Source organism: Bubalus bubalis, chromosome 1 (assembly GCF_019923935.1).
Source record: "Bubalus bubalis isolate 160015118507 breed Murrah chromosome 1, NDDB_SH_1, whole genome shotgun sequence".
NCBI classification, from domain to species: Eukaryota; Metazoa; Chordata; class Mammalia; order Artiodactyla; family Bovidae; genus Bubalus; species Bubalus bubalis.
The window spans coordinates 79,138,174-79,162,048 of record NC_059157.1 but is presented as its reverse complement, the minus strand read 5'-3'; the positions used below and the strand labels follow the sequence as shown (position 1 = coordinate 79,162,048).

The 23,875-nt window shown below is 36.4% G+C and overlaps 1 protein-coding gene across 4 annotated transcripts in view; it reads right to left on the bottom strand.

Annotated features, from left to right (window-relative positions):
- CADM2 (cell adhesion molecule 2) overlaps nt 1–23,875 on the bottom strand; it is a 1,267,507-nt gene that overhangs the window by 155,565 nt on the left and 1,088,067 nt on the right. For all 4 annotated transcript variants that reach the window (XM_025278923.3, XM_025278930.3, XM_025278929.3 and 1 more), the window contains one exon: nt 10,380–10,550. In XM_025278923.3, the coding sequence (XP_025134708.1) occupies nt 10,380–10,550 (171 nt within the window). The remainder of the gene's footprint in view (nt 1–10,379; nt 10,551–23,875) is intronic.

The following is a 23,875-nucleotide window of genomic DNA, read 5'->3' as shown; positions in this document are numbered from 1 at the left end:
TTAGGCCAATTTTAATAATATAATTAAATATATTTTTTTCTAAGTGACACACATACACACACATAGATCATTTCATGATTCTAGCAAGTGCATGTTTTATGAGTTTTATGAAATATTTTGGGTTCTATTAAACATACTTCCAAAGCACTTTCATGCATCAATTGGCATTTTGTTAATCAAAATAACTTTACTTTATGTGGAAAATTTAACCTAAAGATAATTTTCATTTCACCTTTGACAGTTCTCCATTTATAACTGTGCTTCTGTACTATAGAAAATTTGTGGTAGATAAGATAATTAGAAAACCAACATTTTACAGATTAAGATGCCAGATGAGTGAGAGATGTTACTTTAAAATGCAACTTGTAACATTCACCTTTATGTCTAACGAACTTATATAGCCTGAAACATTTAATCAAGCACTCTCTATAATAAATAGAAATGTAGTGGAAGCATAATTGATACAACTAACACGGGACAACTTAAACTATTCTGGGTTAAAGGTATATATAGGTTTGTGTAGGAAGGATTGAGTTGGTGGGAATTAATTACTTTGCAAATGAAAAGGGACAAATGCCAAAGTCTACACTTAATGAAGAATCTCTGCCTACATTTGAAAACATTTCTATTCTGTTTCATGTATCTCTACAGTGGAAATGAAGTTGGGTTCATGCTGCATGCATGCTAAGTCACTTCAGTCATGTCTGACTCTTTAACAACCCCATGAACTGTAGCCCACCAGGTTCCTCTGTCCATGGTCTTTTCCAGACAAGAATACTGGAGTAGGTTGCCATGCTCTCCTCAGAAATAAAGTTACAAACAAAAAATAATCAAAGCTTCCAAGCTTATCTGTATTCAATGTCTCCTACTATAAACAGAGTTTTATTTTTTATTCTATTTTATTTAAACAAGTAGAATCAAAGTAGAACTGATCAAGTACAAGAGATGGTCCCAGAAAATAGTAGATATATACAGTCAAGACTTCAGCTCCTCTAGGAACAAAGTAATTCTCTCTAAAAGACCAAAATAAGGAAGGAAACTCTTTAGAAATACAACTTTTTAATATAACATGTTCAAAAGAAAAAGGATTAATTGTATTATTTATTTGCATGTTAACTAGAATGGAAATAAAAGCCTCAAGAAGGTAAAGATCAGGACTGTAATTTGACCATTTAACTCCTTACATTATTATGGAAATGAATCCAGGAGCTTTTTGGCTATTAAAAGTACATAATGGGTTTCTTATTTTTACTCATTAACCTAATTGATCTCATTTAAACACACAATTTCAACACTGAATCTTCCTAAGTCACCCCCTCCATCCCTTTCTCCCTCCCTTCCTCTCTTTTTTTTTCTTACTAGGTTTCTCACAAATTCTCACACCGAATTTGTTTAGGTATACAAGCGGGGAGGTCTTCTATAACTTAAACTCTGTACTGTTTTAAAAGCTGAGGCCTGTGTATATGTGAATAGTTACTTCTTGTATAGGCAAACCATGGCACTGTTCCACAATAAAAATATTAAACAAATATTATTGATAGCATAAGATTTCATGGCTCAATGATTATGTATATTTATACCGTACAACACTTATACACATAACATTTAAAACCTGGGCTCTTATTTATCCATACTGGCAGTTCAGTGTTACAGTACTAAAATGTTTTCTCAAAACACTCATTATTCTGAAATATTCTACTAATCTGTCTCTTGTTGTTTTCATTTTCAATAACAGTTGATTTTTACATAATTGTGTCAATATCACACACAGAAAATGAATGTTTAGTTATTTTCTTATTTTCTGTGCTTTTACATAGTTCTTTTAGTGGAGATAACATATTCTTACTGAGAATTAAACAAAATATGACTCATACAGTCTATTCATCTAAAAATTGAATCAGAAAAATAAAATATTATTGTTTTAAAGGGATTTGTATAAAATAGTAAGATGAATTGGAATTTCCATTTTAAAAAGAGTGACTTTTTCCACTGCTCAGGTGTAACACATGCTATTACCTATTATTTGAAATTTGAAAGCACTTGTGGTACACAGTGAAAAGTTTATATTTTCTTAAATTTCAAGTTTAAATTCTTTTCCATCATATGACATTAAAACCTAAGATTAATATTTTATAAAGCAATGAATATTGCTGTGACATAGTTTGTAGGCTGAGTCCTACTGAACTCTATGTCATAGTTACAGAATTAAAAACTTGAGCTCTAGGAACGTAATTCCTCGTCCAATGTGTTCTCATTTTGCTCCTTAGCACTATGTGTTGAATACTTATGTCTTATTTCTCATCAAACTTGCCTTTCCACAATAACACAGAATTTTTATTTCAGGTGTAGTCATAACTTCCCAAGTGACGAATATATACCTACTCTTGTCAGTCGCCACAGAAAACAATGGCATCTCTTCTGCTCTAGGATTCCAAAAGCTGTTCCTCTATTCAGGCCAGTCTTTGCAATTAGTCATAATTAGGAACATTGTAAAATTTATGGAATTTCTAAATTTATGTCCCACAAAGTCTAGACTCATCACCTTTTTACTTTTTCAATTCTTCTTTCTATTTTCCCCCACTTGCATCCATCAAATTTCCACATCATGCATACTGCACATGTGGACTTAAGTCATGATCTGTTGTCTCTGGAAGCATTTACTGAGATCCTTTAATCACTATTCATAGTTGTTTAGGAAGACCACACCCAATTTGATCAGTTTGCTTTAATTTTGGTACAAAGTGGTATTAAATGTCCCTCTTCACTTTTCATTCTTCATGTCATTCCTGAGGAATGTTCTGCATCCCTAGAGGAATATTCCTAGAGGAACATTCAGTATTATCATCAGTTAGTTTTAATTAACTTCACATACTTGAATGATAGTATGTGAGATGCTAGAAAAAATAATTTAAATAGATCTGGCCTCTGCCTTCTAACCATTTACATATTAAACCATGACAGATGAGTTTTTATTTTTAATTGGCCATCAAGTATAATATTTGTCATGTAAAACTTAATAAAAATTAGGCAATTCAATTGTGTTTCTCCATGAAGTTTGCTTAATAATGCACACTGAAATGTGATAAACAGCTAAAAATGCCCAGAAAGTACATACTTTCTGGGTATTTTTATGTAATAATTCCCTTTTGGACCCCCAAGAAAGTGAAAAGGACTTTGGAAGCTAACAACTGGCATCTTACAGCTACCTGGAATAATCTCAACAGTCATAAACTATTCTCTAGAATCTAAACAATAATCAGATAAAGTCACTCAATGCTTGGGGGGTAGAAAAAGAAAAGGCAAGTTTATTCTATGACCAGCTCTAAAAGAGGACAGAGACTAATATTTTTAGCAATTATAGAAATTAGCATGATTAACCACATGTCTTTATAATAGCAGGTCTGCTGCTGCTGCTGCAAGTCGCTTCAGTCATGTCCGACTCTGTAGGACCCCATAGAGGGCAGCCCACTAGGCTCCCCCGTCTCTGGGATTCTCCAGGCAAGAACTCTGGAGTGGGTTGCCATTTCCTTCTCCAAATAGCAGGTCTAGTTCTGCTTTAATATTTGTGCTTTGTAGGTAAAAATTATGAGCATACGGATTACTGAATTGTCCCCAATCCTGACAGAATCTAATTCAGAACCCTCTTCAGAATATTTAAAGTGTTTGCTGGTCACTAGTGTCTGAATCTTTGTGACCCCATGAACTGTAGCCCAACAAGCTCCTCTGACCATGGAATTCTCCAGGCAAGAATTCTGGAGTGGGTTGCCATTTCCCTCTCGAGGTTATCTTCCTAACTCAGGGATCAAACCTAGGTCTCTTGCATTGCAGGCAGATTCTTTACCATCTGAGCCACCAGGGAAATCCTCAGAATATTTAGAACAAACCTAAATTCTCTAACAAATCTCTCCTAACTCTTTCTTATATACAACCAAAGATTCAAATCATCTCCTGTATGATTTTGCTAGAGTGTTGGTAAATTTCTGGTGATCTCTGGCTGGTAATCTTTAACATTCTTTCTGACAATTTTTATTATTTTTCTTTTAGTATGTGTTGAAAATTGCAGCTAGCCTAATAATCACAAATATTTTTAAACAGTCTTATTTGGCCTTGTATAAAGGTGAAAATAAAATTTAAATTAAATACTGATGATCAGGGTATTCTTGATATACTGAATACATAACATTTCATATTTTGAATGATATATTAAGTAAGAAGACATAGAAAAATGAATGAGCTAGAGAATGAATGCTAATGTTTCCCCAAAATTCCATACAGTTAGCAAAAATAAGACTGGGAGCTGCCTGTGGCTCAGATCATAAACTCTTTATGGCAAAATCCAGACTTAAAGAGAAGAAAGTAGGGAACACCAGTAGATGATTCAGATATGACCTAAATAAAATCCCTTATGATTATACCATGGAAATGACAAATGGATTCAAGGGATGAGATTTGATAGACAGAAAGCCTGAAGAACTATGTACGGAGGTTTGTGACATTGTACAGGAGGCAGTGATCAATATCATCCCCAAGAAAAAGAAACACAAAAAGGCAAAATGGTCAGTTTTCATTCCAATCTCAAAGAAAGGCAATGCCAGAGAATGTTCAAATAACTGCACAATTGCACTCATCTCACACACTAACAAAAATGCTAAAAATTCTCCAAGCCAGGCTTCAACAGTACATGAACCATGAACTTCCAGATGTTCAAGCTGGATTTAGGAAAGGCAGAGGAACCAGAGATTAAATTGCCAACATCCATTGGATCATAGAAAAATCACAAGAATTTCAGAAAAAAATATCTATTTCTGCTTTATCAACTGCGCCAAAGCCTTTGACTGTGTAGGTCACAACAAACTACGGAAAATTCCTAAAGAGATGCCAATACTAGACCACCTGACCTGTCTCCTGAGAAATCTGTATGCAGGTCAAGAAGCAACAGTTAGAAGTGGCCATGGCACAACAGACTGGTTCCAAATCAGGAAAGAACATCAAGGCTGTATATTGTCACCTTCCTTATTTAACTTATATGCAGAGTACATCATGAGAAATGCCAGGCTGGATGAAGCACAAGCTGGAATCAAGATCACTGGGAGAAATATCAATGACCCTATATATGCAGATGACAGCATGCTTATGGCAGAAAGCGAAGAAGAGCTAAAGAGCCACTTGATGAAACTGGAAGAGGAGAGTGAAAATGTTGGTTTAAAACTCAACATTTAGAAAACTAAGATCATGGCATCCAGTCCCATCACCATGGCAAATAGATGGGGAAATAATGGAAACTAAATGAGAGAATTTAATTTTTGTGGTTCCAAAATCCCTGCAGGTGGTGACTGCAGCCATGAAATTAAAAGATGCTTGTTCCTTAGAAGAAAAGATATGACCAACCTAGACAGCATATTAAAAAGCAGAGACTACTTTACAGACAAAGTTTCATCTGGTCAAAGCTATGCTTTTTCCAGTAGTCATGTATATATGTCAAAGTTGGACTGTAAAGAAAGTTGAGTGCCAAAGAATTGATGCTTTTGAACTATGGTGTTGGAGAAGACTCTTGAGAGTCCCTTGAACTGCAAGGAGATCCAACCAGTCCATCCTAAAGGAAATCGGTCCTGAATATTCATTGGAAGGACTGATGCTGAAGCTGAAACTCCAATACTTTGGCCACCTGTTGGGAAGAACTGACTCATTTGAAAAGACCTTGATGCTGGGAAAGATTGAAGGCAGGAGGAGAAGGGGACAACAGAGGATGAGATGACTGGATGGCATCACCTACTCGATGGACATGAGTTTGAGTAAGCTCCTGTAGTTGGTGATGGACAGGGAAGTCTGGTGTGCTGCAGTCCATGGAGTCGCAAAGAGTTGGACAAGACTGAGCAATGGAACTGAAATGAACTGAAAGTTTACATGTGGAAACCTAATCCCCAATGTGATGTTATTAGAAGGTAAAGACTGGATGCTCATGACTGGGATTAGCATCCTTACAAAAGAGATCCCAGAGATTCTTCTGCCACGTGCCTAATGGAAAGTGGTCGACTATGAGACAAGGTCAGGGTCCTCACCAGACACTGAATGTGCCTGCTCCTTGATCTTCAATTTTTGGTCCTCAGGATTATGGGGAATAAATATCTATTTCTTATAAACCACCCAGACAACAGCATTTTTTTTTTTACAACAGCCTGAACCAACTAAGAAAAAAGAGAACTGGTATTTATCTAAGGCTTACTGAATGCCATAAGCTTCAGTTGTCTAGTTTGGTCCTAACAGATATTCTCTAATTTATAATCAAAGCTCAAGCACTTTCAGTAATTGTCACAAGGTCTCACTGAAAATAAATTTGGAAATTTGGAAATAATCTCAATTTGGGCTCTAAAATATGCTTTTCTTCAAATCCACTTCAATGAGAACAGGAAGAAAATTAATGAAACTAATATTATTGGAAGTAGTCATAAATTTTTAATAAGTTAATAACTTTTAAGCTCAACATTCAGAAAACTAAGATCATGGCATCTGGTCCCATCACTTCATGGGAAATAAATGGGGAAACAGTGGAAACAGTGTCAGACTTTATTTTGGGGGGCTCCAAAGTCATTGCAGATGGTGATTGCAGCCATGAAATTAAAAGACGCTTACTCCTTGGAAGGAAAGTTATGACCAACCTAGACAGCATATTCAAAAGCAGAGATATTACTTTGCCAACAAAGGTCCATCTAGTCAAGGCTATGGTTTTTCCAGTGGTTATGTATGGATGTGAGAGTTGGACTGTGAAGAAAGCTGAGCACTAAAGAATTGATGCTTTTGAACTGTGGTTCTGGAGAAGACTCTTGAGAGTCCCTTGGACTGCAAGGAGATCCAATCAGTCCATCCTGAAGGAGATCAGTCCTGGGTGTTCTTTGGAAGGAATGATGCTAAAGCTGAAACTCCAATACTTTGGCCACCTCATGCTAAGAGTTGACTCATTGAAAGAGTCCCTGATGCTGGGAGGAATTGGGGGCAGGAGGAAAAGGGGATGACAGAGAATGAGATGGCTGGATTGCATCACCAACTCGATGGACATGAGCTGGGTAAACTCTGGGAGTTGGTGATGGACAGGGAGGCCTGGCATGCTGTGATTCATGGGGTTGCAAAGAGTCGGATACGATTGAGCGACTGAACTGAACTGAAGTGAAACTAAGAATAAATAAAATAATATGAGCAATAATTTAAAATAGTGATCTGATTGATATTCTCTCTGTTACAAATTAAAAAACATCTCATCCTCCTGATACTCCTCTGATCTTTTCTCTTGATACTCTCTACTTTACTCTCTAGTCTGGTCTTACTGATATCCTTGCTATTTCTAGAAACATAAAAACAACTCACACGTTCCTATATCAGGACATTTGTACTCGCCCTTCTCTGTTAATTTTATGTATATGTATTTATTTAAAATTTAAACATACTAATTCAGTTAAAATATTTATTTAAATATGTTTATGTATATATTGTATATAAATAAATTTTATATATCATAATATATTTGCATATTTCTAATACTATATTAAATCATGTGTTAATACTGTATAATATAATATAGTATATAATGATATAATTTGATGTTATATTATATGTGACAAATTATATATTTATATATAAATGCATTATATATGTTACGTACTAATACAAAGACACATTTGCTGTCCTTGACTTCCATTCTAATTACCCTCATCACTTTCCTGCTTTGTTTTTTCCCTCACACTTAATATGTATCATTCTATACTGTATGTTGTATTTATTTTGCTTTTCCTTCACTTCTACCTAGAACAGATGCTATAAGGGAACTGGAATTTGTTGCTGTTTGCGATCATGGTGATTTTGACACTTGGAGACAGTCTCAACTTGTTTTGTTAAAGTTGTACTTTTTTGATCACCTCTGTAACCCCAGTGCCCAAAAGAACACCTGTTTCATAGTAGGTACTTGATATATTCTTATTTTTTTAAAACCTTTTTATTTTGTATTGGGGTGTAGCCAGTTAACAACAATGTGATAGTTTCAGGTGAACAGCGAAGGGACTCAGCCATATATACATGTATTGATTCTCCCCCAAACTCCCCTCCCATCCATAATATTGAGCAGAGTTCCATGTGCTATACAGTAGGCCCTTGTTGGTTATCTATTTTAAATATAGCAGTGTGTACATGTTTATACCAGTTTCCCTAACTATGCCCCCATCCTTGCCTCCTGGCAACCATAATTTCATTCTCCAAGTCTGTGAGTCTGTTTCTGTTTTGGAAAGAAGTTCATTTGTATCATTTCTTTTTAAAGTCTACATATCAGATCAGATCAGTCCCTCAGTCATGTTCGACTCTTTGCGACTCCATGAATCGCAGCACGCCAGGCCTCCCTGTCCATCACCAACTCCCGGAGTTCACTGAGACTCACGTCCATCGAGTCAGTGATGCCATCCAGCCATCTCATCCTCTGTCGTCCCCTTCTCCTCCTGCCCTCAATCCCTCCCAGCATCAGAGTCTTTTCCAATGAGTCAACTCTTCGCATGAGGTGGTCAAAGTATTGGAGTTTCAGCTTTAGCATCATTCCTTCCAAAGAAATCCCAGGGCTGATCTCCTTCAGAATGGACTAGGGAAGTCATACGATATTTCTCCTTCTCTGACTTACTTCACTCAGTGTGACTATCTCGAGGTCCATCCATGTTGCTGCAAATGGTATTATTTCATTTTTAATGGTTTAGTAATATTCCATTGTATGTATGTACCACATCTTCTTTATCCATTCCTCTATCAGAGAACACGAAGAATTTTAAAAAGGCAGATAGTAGTCTCTCCCTACCATGAGATGAAGCCTATATCCACAAGTCCTAAATCTAGTTGATTATCAGTATCCACCAGGGGAATTAAAGATAAGTTTGGTAATAATGAGAAGTTTAGCTTGCTGTAGAAACCATAAAGCATTCAGGAGTTCAGAAGTGAGAAGGATCCCTGTAGGTTGAGAAAGTCAGGGACAGTCTGACAAGAAAGAACTTAAGTGACCCTTGAAGGGTGACCAGGAATGATAAATGGATTGCCTACATAGTACAGAACACAGAAGGTGGATATATTCTTATTAAATAAATAAACAAAAACAAAATATGGGACATAGAAGACTAGTACCTAGACAACATTTAAGATTTAATGTAATTTCATACCACACACACATACACAAATCCTGCTGCTGCTGCTGCTAAGTCGCTTCAGTCGTATCCAGCTCTGTGCTACCCCATAGATGGCAGCCCACAAGGCTCCGCCGTCCCTGGGATTCTCCAGGCAAGAACACTGGAGTGGGTTGCCATTTCCTTCTCCAATGCATGAAAGTGAAAAGTGAAAGTGAAGTCACTCAGTGGTGTCCAACTCTTAGCGATCCAATGGACTACAGCCTACCAGGCTCCTCCGTCCATGGGATTTTCTAGGCAAGAATACTGGAGTAGGGTGCCATTGCCTTCTCCGCACACAAATCCTAAACTAAAACTATAATTTATCACAGATAAAAAATTCCATAAAAAAAATCTCTAATATTGGAAAAAATCAAGTAGTAGGATTCAGAAACATAATTATTTGTGCTATACTTTTCAACTTTGTTATATATTTCAATTCATTCCTCTTCATTTTAATAAATATTTATAGATCACTTGCTATATCCCAAGGATATTGCTAACTACCAAAGTGGCATGATCATAAGTTGATTATTTGCTAGTTGTGTGAACTTGGCCAAGTGATTAATCTTCAGTGATTTTATTCATAAACTGAGTAAAGAGAGTAGTGACTGTTCATCAGGCTGTTATGCTGATGCCCTAACGTAAAGATAATACACGTTAAGATAAGGCCAGCAAAGCATTTCAGTACTGCCCAGGCTCACCAGAGTCATCCAATTTATGTTCTTATCACTTGTGAACAATAATTATGTTGATTAAAAAAACATAATAGATATGTCCCTGTGTTCATAAAGACTTAGTATATTTTTAAAAATAGAAAAAAATGTCCTATTTTAAAAGAACAGATGTGAAGTCATATTTGCATATAATAATGTTGCATTTAGAAAGTTCATCAAGGCTTTCTCAGATTTCCACCTCTCATTGATTGCCAAATTTCTGATCTTCCTGGCCAACATTTGGAAGAAAACTAGGAGTGTTAACCTTTTGATATCTCCTTTCTTTTTCTACTTTGTCAAGAATGGGCAAGAACTCCTTTCCTTTGAGTGTGATTAATATTACAGAGGTTAGTTTTAGCTCATTTGGCTGTAGATTTTGCTGCACACTTGCTGTAATTTCCAGGTAATTTTAAAATAATTTCAAATGTAGATGCGGAGACTTGCCACCACGATAGAGAGTTATGGAATAGCATTTACTTACAGTGTATTTCTAGCACCTGCATGGCCACCTGAGGAGTGGCATTGAGAGATTCATGGTCTACTCTGCAGATGACCGCCACGCCATCATCACTTCTGTCCACTCGGAAATCCAGTGTGCTGCTGACTGTGAACGTCTTGCGATTTGCATCCTCTTCCTTTAAATATTTTACATCTGAAAATAAAATATAAAACTTAAAATTCTGTGAAATTCTCTTTGAAATGTAACAGATCTCGTTTACTCAAGACACCACTGGAAGTGCTTTCTGGTTATCTTTATCCAATTATAAAAAGCAAATATTTGTTAGTTTGACATTTAACCCATTTCAAGTAAACAGAATTAAAACTACTTCAGATATATATTTTAAAAGTTAAATGCAGAAATAAAAAGGCAAGTCATAGCCCCTTTTTAAATATTCCATTAAACAAATCAGGCCATTTTACAATATTAGTCTTTTTTCTTTAGATTTAGATCTTATTAAAAGATAATCTTTTTTTTCTGAACCATGTATTTGAGCTATGACTAACATGAACAATGTGAGGTCAACATAATTGCTATAAAATACCTAAGATGAGAAAGTTGTCATCTTTGGTAGAGAAGGAGGACAGTCATGCGAACATTTTGAATATTCAAATCTCTCTCTCTATATATATATATATTTGCAATGAAATTTCTTTTGAGATAAATGGTTTTCACTTAGCTGAAGAATTTGTTTCGGCCTGAATGAGAACACTTCCCTCAAGATGTGAATTCACATATCAGTATTTAAACTTATTGTGCACTGATTCAGATTCAACATTAAATAGTGCACTTAGAGATTATTTGTTCTCTATGGAAAAGAGATTTAATAATATTTTCATTTAATTTGAAATTTCTCAAATCTAAAGTAGCTGATAATAAGAGGGTAATTTTAATGGATTAGAAATCAAAATGATAGTCTAAGGTTAAAATATCATTTTAACAAGATCTTAAGTACAGTTATGGGAGAAAGTTGTTCCAATTTCTTAGTGTTTCAATTCAATGAACAATGATATTTTTAGGAAAAGAGTTCTTTTGCATAAAATATTTGATTTTAGCATGTATTAAATATTTTAAAGCTATTTAAAAATATATCAATGATAACAAATTAACATAAATTCAGCTTTTCTATTGTTGTGCTCTATGCAAAGACTTGACTTGAAAAGGATATTGAATTTTATGTATTTGACAGGAAGATATTTGCATGGTCCATTGAGTTTTACTTTTTTCCAGAGAAGAATGTCTTTATCTTATTGATTTTAAAAAATAAAGTAAAATTAATAAAGGATGGACTTAGTCACTCAGTCGTGTCCAACTCTTTGCAACCCCATGGACTGTAGCCTGCCAGGCTCCTCTGCCCATGTGGATTCTCCAGGTAAGAGTAATGGAGTGGGTTGCCATTCCCTCCTCCAGGGGATCTTCCCAACACAGGGATGGGATGTAGGTCTCCCGCACTGCAGGCGGGTTCTTTACTGTCTGAGCCACCAGGGAAGCCATAATAAAGGATAAGCCTAGGTAAACATCCCATGTCTTGTTTGGAAAATATCTGTTTATGATTTTGCTCAGAAATATTTAAGTTAAAATTTTTACCACAAAAAGTTTTATGAGATTTCGCCAGTTTTTCAGAGTAAGAATTTCTAACATTTGGAAAGGGAAGAAAGAGCATAGTATCTCAACTCTATTTTTTAACTATAAATTAATCATATAGGGTATAAGGCTTTCTATCAACATGTTTACTATGAAATATCTCATTTTTGTTAACCAAAGTCATTTCTGAGATTTTTTCATTTTAAAATTAGATTAAACTTCAGTTAAAAAATTTTAGAGTGAAAGATGAAACAATCTTCTTTTAGTCAAAATATGCCAAGATAATACAGATGTATTATAGTTCTTTGGTATATTAAAAAAATGAGGTTCTCTTACTTTTCAGTGTCTCATAAATTTATACAAAATGTTGCCTCATTTTTATATTTTGTATCCTTGCCTATAAATCTATGCCAATGTTTTCTTGTTGAAAGCTCCAAGCAGTAGAAATTTAAGAAAATTTAGATCTCTTGACAAAATACTTTTATAATTATGTTACACAATATGTAAGAAATTATTCCAAAATATTGCTTATATTCTTTAATTTTAATAACAGCTGCACTTTAAGAACCCACACATCTGCTTCCTTCAGCTATTTTCTTCACAAAAATATCATTGTATGTAATATTAATTGGACACATAAAATCTGATAGCAATTGTATATAACATAAAATATTAATGAGCATCATTCAAGCAGAATAAGTAAAAGTATAATTTGTTGCTTTTAATATTAGCTTATGTGACATCTTATAGGGTTACTAGAAGGCATAAGATAAACAGGAAAAAGTACTGAGAAGAGCTAGTTGTAATATGTTTGCCCATATTTCTGCTGACATCCTCCTCACCAAACAGGAAATACCACTTACAATTTATTTTCATTTTGCTTCCTAGCTTATAAAGTAACTTATAAAGTATTACATAGTTACAGAATTAATAGAAATTTCTTTATATGGCATAGTTAATCTGGTGATTCCATATATATTCTTGTTTCATGTTCTGTATTGTTTAAAAGAGTTTTTATTTTTTTTCTTCTTTGGCAAGTCACAGCATTACTTCATTGCTTTGTGATCTAAAACAGTGTTTCTCAAAAATGGAATGTGCATCTGAATCATATTTGAATCTTGTTAAAATGCAGATTCTGATTCAATAGCGGTGAGGTAGAGTCTAAAAGTCTGTTGTTGGCCAACAGAATTATTTTCAAGAGCAAGGGTATAATCTATGCATCATCACTGTAGGTGATATGACCAAAGGTGAGTGAATACTGGAACTAATTTTACTCACTTTTCTCCCTCTCTTTTTATTGCCACTCTTTGTAAGCTTAATGTTCTTTCACTATTTCAACATATATTTCTCCTTTTCATTTACATTTTTGAAGATAGCCATGTCATGTATTAGATAATGTGTTGGTTCAATGGCCAGTGAAGCAAAGGGCAAACATTAAACACAGGAATTTGTAGGATTACTTTCCATTATATGCTTGAAGTCACCCTTCTATCTTTTTCCAAAGGAGATTATGGACATGTGAGCACTTGCTCTCAAGTAATTAGAAATGTGATTGCTTTTGATTGGTGGTGATTGTGTAACTCAGTAGGATCCCATGGGGCCTGGGGAGGTGGGGTGGCAAGTCTTCCTCAGTCATGTCCGACTCTGTGTGACCCCATAGAGGGCAGCCCACCAGGCTCCCCCATCCCTGGGATTCTCCAGGCAAGAACACTGGAGTGGGTTGCCATTTCCTTCTCCAATGCATGAAATGAAAAGTGAAAGTGAAGTCGCTCAGTCGTGTCCGACCCTTAGCAACCCCATGGACAGCAGCCCACCAGGCTCCTCCATCCATGGGGATTTTCCAGGCAAGAGTACTGGAGTGGGTTGCCATTGCCTTCTCCTTCTGAAGTACCTAGATAATAGCATTTGATGCAAATTTTCTGAATTCTTTTACAGATGTAAACTCCTACCCCCCTCAACCAAATGGAAGATGTTAACTATTTGATGACCCAGAGCACATCAGTCAGTTCAGTTCAGTGGCTCAGTCATGTCCAACTCTTTGCAACCATGGACTGCAGCACACCAGGCTTCCCTGCCCATCACCAATTCCCAGAGCTTGCTCAAACTCATGTTCATCAAGTCAGTGATGCCATCCAACCGTCTCATCCTCAGTCATCCCCTTCTCCTGCCTTCAAACTTTCCTAGAATCAGGGTCTTTTCTAATGAGTCAGCCCTTCACATCAGATGGCCAAAGTATTGGAACTCCAGTTTCAGCATCAGTCCTTCCAATGATTATTCAGGATTGATATCCTTTAGAGATTGACTGGTTAGATCTCCTTGCAGTTCAATGGACTCTCAAGAGTCTTCTCCAACATCACCGTTCAAGAGTACATAAGGACTAACATTTGCTGAATCCTGGGGGAGCTTGAGGCTTTCTAGAACATGAGTCATCTCATGTCCTTGCATGACCATGCATTAAAAATTTCTCTGCTCCAAACTCTGACATTTCAGTTTGTTTGGCCTCAGTGTGTGCCACTGTTGAGCACAGGAACTTAACAGTTGCAAATTGTCTCATTATACTACTGTGTTTACACTGCATGCTTTAGAAATCTTCTATAAAGAACTGTTTTTAAATATCTGCCTGAAAATTCCTCAAGGATGCTTCTCAATGAAAGTTATTTTCTTCAAACTTTCATGGTGAAGTCTAAAGATTTTCTATCAATATTTATAGTATGTATCTGTATCAGAGAGCTGGATCATAAAGAAAGCTGAGTGCCAAAGAATTGATGCTTTTGAATTGTGGTGCTGGAGAAGAGTCTTAAGAATCATTTGGACTATGTGGGGATCAAACCTGTCAATACTAAAGGAAATCAACCCTGAATATTTGAAACTTGAAACTAACACAACATTGTAAATCAGCTATATTTAAATACAAATTTAAAAATTAAATAAATATAAAACCTGAGTCAAGTTATCTAGGGAATGAAACAAAAGGCCATCTGGACATTTTTACATTCAAATCTCTTAAAAAAGTCAGATCTCAGGAGATATCTCTAGATCCATTTTTTCCCTCCAGATTTATAATATTAGGTTTCATGCATGCTAAGTCACTTCAGTTGTGTCTGACTCTTTGTGACCCTATGGACCTTGACCTCCCAGGCTCCTCTGTCCCTGAGATTCTCCAGGCAAGAATATCGGAGGGGGTTGCCACGCTCTCCTCCAGGAGATCTTCGTGATCCAGAGATCCAACCCATGTCTCCTGCATGGACAGGTGGGTTCTTTACCACCAGCACAACTTGGGAAGCCCAGTTAGGTTACCTGCCTCTGTATCTGGAGCTTCTGGCCACCTTTGTACTAGACTTTTAGAAGGAATATCCTTCTAATGTGAAGTTTCTTCAGATGTTACTTTGCCTCCACAGTGGTTCCAATCACCCTGAGCATTGTAATCTGAACTTTTGTGATGTATTTCCTTTCTGCTCTTTAGTGACTTTGATTCCCCTTAAACAGATCCAGAACAAAATAATCCCATTTTTATAAAAGGAAATTTTGTCCTGAACCCTAGGTTAGCCCTTTCTTTCAGACCTGCACCTGAAGAGGACCAGTTTCCTTTTAAATAATTGCAAAGCCAATAAGCCACACTTGGAACAAGGTTGGGATTTAAATACAGTTCTGTCTTGTTGCCAATACTAGAAGGATCATACCTTCTCATAACTGGGATAAAGCTCTTGGAATTTTGTAATATATTTTGTGACTTCTCCTCAACTATTTGGGCTTTACATGTTTTGGTCATCAGCAAAGTTGTAAGATCTTAGTGTATACCCCAAATTTCTATGCTTATGTAGAATATGAACTCTGCTATTATTTTCAGAGTCTGTGTTTGTAGGTGATTTTTGAAGAATCAAATAACAGTTTCAACAAGAGATTTCAATAAATTTATTCTGAATCCATACACTGTTACTAATGGTGCTTTAAATGACACCATTGTTAGTAAGCTGAAAGAAGGTCTTCTTGCCATACAGGAGAAACAATGTGAGTGTTAAATAAGTTAACTTGTTATTATTACCAAAAACTTGGAGTGACCATATTGGACAAATGGGTATGTTATATAATTCTTGTTTAAAAGAAGCTGTATAGATCCAAATTTATAAAAGTGAACGCATCATTTTTAGAAGGCAATCAACTCTTCCATCACTTAAAAAAAATGACATAAAGTAACTATGCCTAGTTAACTCAGTCAGTAACATAGATGCATATTTTAGAACTAATTTGTCTTGAAGGGATTATTGGTACTTTTTCTTTTCTTATGGCTTAAGTGTACAACAGGTTTTTTTTTTTTTTTACAAACCATCTTTTATTTATTTTTTTTACTATTCAAGGTAAGCATTTGGTTTTATATCTGCTTCAAACTTTCTCCAGACCAAAAATACTGAGGCCATGTCTTATATAATAAAACTTTAAAGTCTGGCAACCACTTTCATTTGTTCACTGGAGAAGACCTCAAAACAAACTCTTGAAGCAAATTTCAGTAATGCCTATGAGTATTCCTTAATACTAGAGAAGGCAATGGCAACCCACTCCAGTATTCTTGCCTGGAGAATCCCATGGACAGAGGAACATGGCAGGCTACAGTCTATGGGGTCTCAAGAGTCAGACACAACTTAGCAACTAAACTACTACTATTAAAATTCACATTGGAGAAGGAAATGGCAACCCACTCCAGTATTCTTGCCTGGAGAATTCCATGGACAGAGGAGCCTGGTGTGCTGCAGTCCATGGGGTCACAGAGAGTCAGACATGACTAAGTCACTAACACGCACAGACACACACACACACACACACTCCTTCATACAACTCCAATTACAATGCATCAAACTTTTACAAATCCCTTTTGCAATAGTCTACTTTTATAAGAAGGTGCCACTCATAACCCTGGTTTGTAAAGCTGTGGCTCTATCATTCACTAGCAATGCAAAATGTTTGTTTCACTTGACAAGGAATTTTACTGAAGCTTGGTTCTTGTTAATAGATTTCAAAAGCTCAGATGAGCAAAATGATATTTACAGATGACTGATGAAGGGGGCATAATTTATTTATCTAAATATTCTAAAATTGCTTTAACTTTATTCACATGAGTCAAATGTTACAGTCTATCAAATTCCTCTTAAATGTTACCCCACAGGTATATATTCAGAGGTGCTATAAGGACCCACTATGTGATATTTATTGTATATAACTTGGTGGTGGTTTAGTCGCTAAGTCATGTCCGACTCTTGCAATCCCATGGACTGTAGCCTTCCAGGCTCCTATGTCCGTGGGATTTTCCAGGCAAGAGTACTGGAGTGGGTTGCCATTTCCTTCTCCAGGGGATTTCTGGACCCAATGGATTCCTGCATTGCAGGTAGATTCTTTACTGACTGAACTTATTGTCAAATTATTTCAATATATAGACTTTTGCCTAAAACATATGAACTCAGAGAGAAATTCTCTTGACTCTTGGAACCATGAAATGTCAGATCTCTTATACAAATGGTTTGTGAACATAGTACTTAATTCATCATGTCTCTCTTTTTATACCATTTAAGTGTACTAATTAAAGCTTGTGATTCACCATTGGCAAATGTGAAAATGTGAAAACCTTTATAACAAGATTGCTTATTGATTTCACTTTAGCTTTCATCTTATTTTTCTGCAATAATTTAGCGGTTGTATCATATTCATGTATCAATTCATTCATATTACCTTTTATGTTATCAGTATATTTTGTGTTTATGCAAATCCTTCTATAATATGAGGTATGAGTCACTTTCCCTCAAAAACATTGGATATAGTTAATCATTGCTTGAAGGCTCAGAAAATTTAAATATTTGAATAGAAAATTTCTATTAAGATTACTTTAGAACATCACTAAGAAGAATACTGCTCCATTTAGAAGAATAATCAGGAAGGAGAGTTTTCTTCTCTTTAAATTTTTATTTAATTTTTATTTTTAAAGTTTTTTTGATGTATAACATTTTTTTAAAGTCTAATTTGAATCTATTACAATATCGCTTCTGGTTTGTTTCATTTTTTTATTTCTTTTTGCTTTTCTGCCTGTGGGATCTTAGCTCCCTATGCTATGCTGTGCTGTGCTAAGCCACTTCAGTCGTGTCTGACTCTGTGCGACCCCATAGATGGCAGCCCACCACGCTCCCCCGTCCCTGGGATTCTCCAGGCAAGAACACTGTAGTGGGCTGCCATTTCCTTCTCCAATGCATGAAAGTGAAAAGTGAAAGTGAAGTTGTTCAGTCGTGTCCGACTCTTAGCAACCCCATGGATTGCAGCCTAACAGGCTCCTCCATCCATGGGATTTTCTAAGCAAGAGTACTGGAGTGGGGTGCCATTGCTTAGCTCCCTACCAGGTGTCAAATCTGTACCCCCTGCACTGACAGGTAAAATCCTTACCACTGAATCTCCAGGGAAATCCCCAGAGTCATCTTCCTTGAAGATTATTGAGGTATATAGTCTTAGATCACTTTCCCCCAAGTAATTGTTTATTTCTACATTTAATTCTATATTTATATTTATTTAATTCTCTATTTAGTGGTGTGCACCTTACAAGAATACCAAGAATTGGTTTGCTCAGTCCAGGAAAGCATTCAGTAGAGGAGTCACCTCCTTTAAAGTTATTAAACAATTTAATAACATGAGAGCAATTTAACCTAAATGACTCACTTATTCTCCATATGAAAACCTTGTGCTCATATCATGTGTTAGATGACATGCTAGATTTTGCATGTGAAACCTTAAAGAAAGAAATCCCAGTCTGTTGGGAGAGACAGATATGTAGCTATTGCCAACATCCACTGGATCATCAAAAAAGCAAGAGAGTTCCAGAAAAATATCTATTTCTGCTTTATTGACTATGCCAAAGCCGTTGACTGTGTGGATCACAATAAACTGTGGAAAATTCTGAAAGAGATGGGCATACCAGACCACCTGACCTGCCTCTTGAGAAATCTGTATGCAGGTCAGGAAGCAACAGTTAGAACTGGACATGGAACAACAGACTGGTTCCAAATAGGAAAAGGAGTACGTCAAGGCTGTCTATTGTCACCCTGCTTATTTAACTGATATGCAGAGTACATCATGAGAAACGCTGGACTGGAAGAAACAAGCTGGAATCAAGATTGCCGGGAGAAATATCAATAACCTCAGATATGCAAATGAGACCACCCTTATGGCAGAAAGTGAAGAGCAACTAAAAAGCCTCCTGATGAAAGTGAAAGTGGAGAGTGAAAAAGTTGGCTTAAAGCTCAACATTCAGAAAACGAAGGTCATGGCATCCGGTCCCATCACTTCATGGGAAATAGATGGGGAAACAATGGAAACAGTGTCAGACTTTATTTGGGGGGGGGGGCTCCAAAATCACTGCAGATGATGACTGCAGCCATGAAATTAAAAGACACTTACTCCTTGGAAGGAAAGTTATGACCAACCTAGATAGCATATTGAAAAGCAGAGACATTACTTTGCCAACAAAGTTTCGTCCAGTCAAGGCTATGGTTTTTCCTGTGGTCATGTATGGATGTGAGAGTTGGACTGTGAAGAAGGCTGAGCACTGAAGAATTGATGCTTTTGAACTGTGGTGTTGGAGAAGACTGTTGAGAGTCCCTTGGACTGCAAGGAGATCCAACCAGTCCATTCTGAAGGAGATCAGCCCTGGGATTTCTTTGGAAGGAATGATGCTAAAGCTGAAACTCCAGTACTTTGGCCACCTCATGTGAAGAGTTGACTCATTGGAAAAGACTCTGATGCTGGGAGGGATTGGGAGCAGGAGGAGAAGGGGATGACAGAGGATGAGATGGCTGGATGGCATCACTGACTCAATGGACGTGAGTCTGGGTGAACTCCGGGAGTTGGTGAGGGACAGGGAGGCCTGGCATGCTGCGATTCACAGGGTCGCAAAGAGTCGGACACGACTGATCGACTGACCTGAACTGAACTGAAAGAACTTTTAGTGTGTTCAAAATACCAAAGAAAGTAACAGTTTAAAGATTCATAACCTGTGGCGGATTCATTTTGATATTTGGCAAAACTAATACAATTATGTAAAGTTTAAAAATAAAATTAAATTAAAAAAAAAGAAAAAAAAAAGATTCATAATAATCAGATATACTCCCTGATCTTCACCCTATCAGATACCTCTTTTGAAAAAAATATAGTAGATAGACTATTTTAGAAAAAATGGCTACTTAGGAAATTAGTTCTTAATTGCGACTGCCCAAGAGACAGATTAGCTGGTTCTCAAGAAAATCTTAATTTTATTAGCACATTCTTTGAATATCCAGTAGCAATATGAATATTACTTATTGTTTTTGTACCATTAATGTAATGAGCTGAAAACCAGAGTTTGCCATTTTAGCATAATTTCCCTCTTTCTGACTTACTGCCTTGTCACGAGCTTTGAGGTATTAATATACTCAGCATAACTTGTGGAACTTATCTTGTGCACTTTAGGCTTAGTTTATACCCTATCAAGTGTTCACAAATAAAACCTCAGAAGAAGGTAGGGTACAGAGAAATAGAAACATTTGTTTAATATTTAATCCCAGAGCACAATTTTTTTAGAGACTCCTTAATATTTTGTATTTAACAGAATCATAGTAATTAAATCTAAAAGCTATATCAACATGTGAAAATAAATCTGTAACCCTCTATAGTGTCTGTACTTGGTGAATTTGACTTCATAATGTTTTCCATAATCAGATTTTTGCTTTGTAATGGTAAATCCCTCTCCAATGTAATTTCTTTTGTAGGTATTCCTTACCTAGAAATTGCCATACTCTATAGCCTAATTAAATTAGGTGTGATTAAACCTGAAGACATATCTGACCCCCAGTTAGATGTAATTAAACCTGAAGAGGTACCTGACTCCCAGGTGCATAATATCCAGGGTAGAAAGTATGAAACTTTACTCCCAAACAGAACCAGTGTAGTTAACTAGCTTGTTTCAGAGTCTCTCTCATATATCTCACTGTGATTTAAAACCCTGAAGAGTTTAAAGAAATTGAGGTAAAAACACATACTTGAGCACACACGTATACAAACACAGGCACACATATATACCACAGCTAATTTCAGGGAAGCCATGATTTAGCTGATCTAATGAGAGAATATGATTAATGATGTACAGAAAATGTGAGCAAAATAGAGGAAAAAGGAGAGAGCAGGGTGTTCTTACAGACCAAAGAAACTAAGTCACTATGAAGCCAGTTAATCAGTGAACTATTTATATATCCAGGGAATAACCTTTATGGTAATAAATAGGTTCCCTTGTGTTCCTTTCACTTGACAGTGGCCAGAAAAACCTTATAATAACCTCTTTCTCTTGAGAGTAGGTTGAGTGAATCTCAGGGCCATTAAACAAAAGTTTAGACATGAAAAGTCAACTATCACTTGTAACCTCTTCTAAGAAAAGATTTTATATTTTGTGCACTATATCCTTAGGCTGACTCAAAAATATAATACCATCTGACTGAAAAATGTTATAAAAATGATTGCCCAATTCTAAGCCTGATGCCTTAAGGTAGGCACTATAATTGCACAGATTATAATGTCCTTTCTTCTATTGAAGATTGAAAGATTTCTCTTATTTTCTATTAACATAGTGTTTTAATGCAGGCCCAAAAGATGATAAAAGATGGGAGAAATATTTTTAAAAGCCCATGAGCTAAAGAAAACTCTATAAGAAAATTTTTAAAAATCTATCCATTGAAGTAAATTCTGTAAGTAGCAGGTAAGTATGACTCCTTTGAAACACTTATGTAATTTTCTAGCTATCAAAAATTCAGTTTATGAGATCTTGTAGCATCCAGAAAATGTAACATACTCCTTATCAACCTATTTTGAAAATGAGTCATTTGCATCAGTAAAACATCTATAATGTGACATCACCCTTCTGAATACAAGTTTCTCTCTACTGTCTACTACCACTGATTATTTTTATCTTGTTTTCTGAGAAACACGCTATTTTAAAATTCTAACTACACCCTGGAACATTCATAAGGTTCAATACAATTCATGTATTCATAAATAAAGTACTATTTTTCATTTACTCTTCCTTTATTCTATTGTTATTGTTCAGTCACTAAGTTGTGTCTGACTCTTTTCAACCACATGGACAGCAGGATTCTAGGCTCCTCTGTCCTCCACTATCTCCCAGAGTTTGCTTGATTCATGTCCATTGAGTCAGTGATGTTATCCAATCATCTCATTCTCTGTCCCTCCCCCCTTCTCCTTTTGACTTCAATCTTTCCCAGCATCAGAGCCTTTTCCAATGTATTGGCTCTTCACATCAGGTGGCCGAAGTATTGGAGCTGAAGCTCCAATTCAAAAGCATCAATTCTTTGGCCCTCAGCCTTCTTTTTGGTCCAACTCTCACATCCATAAATGACTACTAGAAAAATCATAGCTTTGACTATATGAGCCTTTGTCAGCAAAGTAATGTCTCCGCTTTTTAATATGCTGTTGAGATTTGTCATAGTTTTTCTTTCAAGGAGCAAGGGTCTTTTAATTTCATGGCTGCAGTTACCAACTGCAGTGATTTTGGAGCCCAAGAAAATAAAATCTTTCACTGCTTCCACTTTTCCCCCTTCTATTTGCCATGAAGAGATGTGACTGCATGCCATAATCTTATTTTTTTGTATGTTGAGTTTCAAGCCAGCTTTTCATTCTCCTCTTTCACCCTCATCAAGAGGCTCTTTAGTTCCTCTTCACTTTCTTCCATTAGAGTGATATCATCTGCTTATCTGAGTTTGTTGGTGTTTCTCTCAGCAGTCTTGATTTTTATTTGTGATTCATCCAGTCTGGCATTTCACATAATGAACTCTGCATATAAATTAAATAAGCAGGATGGCAATGTACAACCTTGCTGTACTCCTTTCAGTTGTTCAATGTGCAGTTCTGTTGCTTCTTGACCTGCATACAGGTTTCTCAGGAGAAAGATAAGGTGGTCTGGTATTACTATCCCTTTGAGAATTTTTCAGTTGGTTGTGATCCACACAGTCAAAGGCATTAGCCTAGTCAATGAAGTAGAAGTAGATATTTTTCTGGAACTTCCCTGCTTTCTCCATGATTCATTGAATGTTGGCAATTAAATATCTGGTTCCTCTGCCTTTTCTAAATCTACCGTATACATCTGGAAGTTCTCAGTTCACGTACCGTTGAAACCTAGCTTGAAGGATTTTGACCATTACCTTACTAGCTTGTGAAATGAGCACAACTATTGGGTAGTTTGAGTATTCTTTGGGATTGAAATGAAAACTGACCTTTTCCAGTCTTGTGGCCACTTTTAATTTTTCCAAATTTGCTGACATATTGAGTGTAGCACTTTAACTGTATCATCTTTTAGGATTTTAAATAACTCAGCTGGAGTTCTGTCCCCTTCACTAGCATTGGTATTAATGCTTCCTAAGGCCCATTTGCAGAGAAGGCAATGGCACCCCACTCCAGTACTCTTGCCTGGAAAATCCCGTGGGCAGAGGAGCCTGGTAGGCTGCAGTCCATGGGGTCGCTAAGAGTCAGACACGACTGAGTGACTTCACTTTCACTTTTGACTTTCATGCATTGGAGAAGGAAATGGCAACCCACTCCAGTGTTCTTGCCTGGAGAATCCCAGGGACGGGAGAGCCTGGTGTGCTGCCATCTATGGGGTCACACAGATTTGGACATGACTGAAGCGACTTAGCAGTAGCAGCAGCAAGGCCCATTTGACTCACACTCAAAGATGTCCATTATTCTTTGTTGTTTGGTCACTCAGTTGCATCCAACTCTTTGTGAACCCATGGATTGCAGCATGCCAGGCTTCCCTGTCCTTCATATCCCCTGGAATTTGCTCAGACTGATGTTCATTGAGTCAATGATGTCATCCAACCATC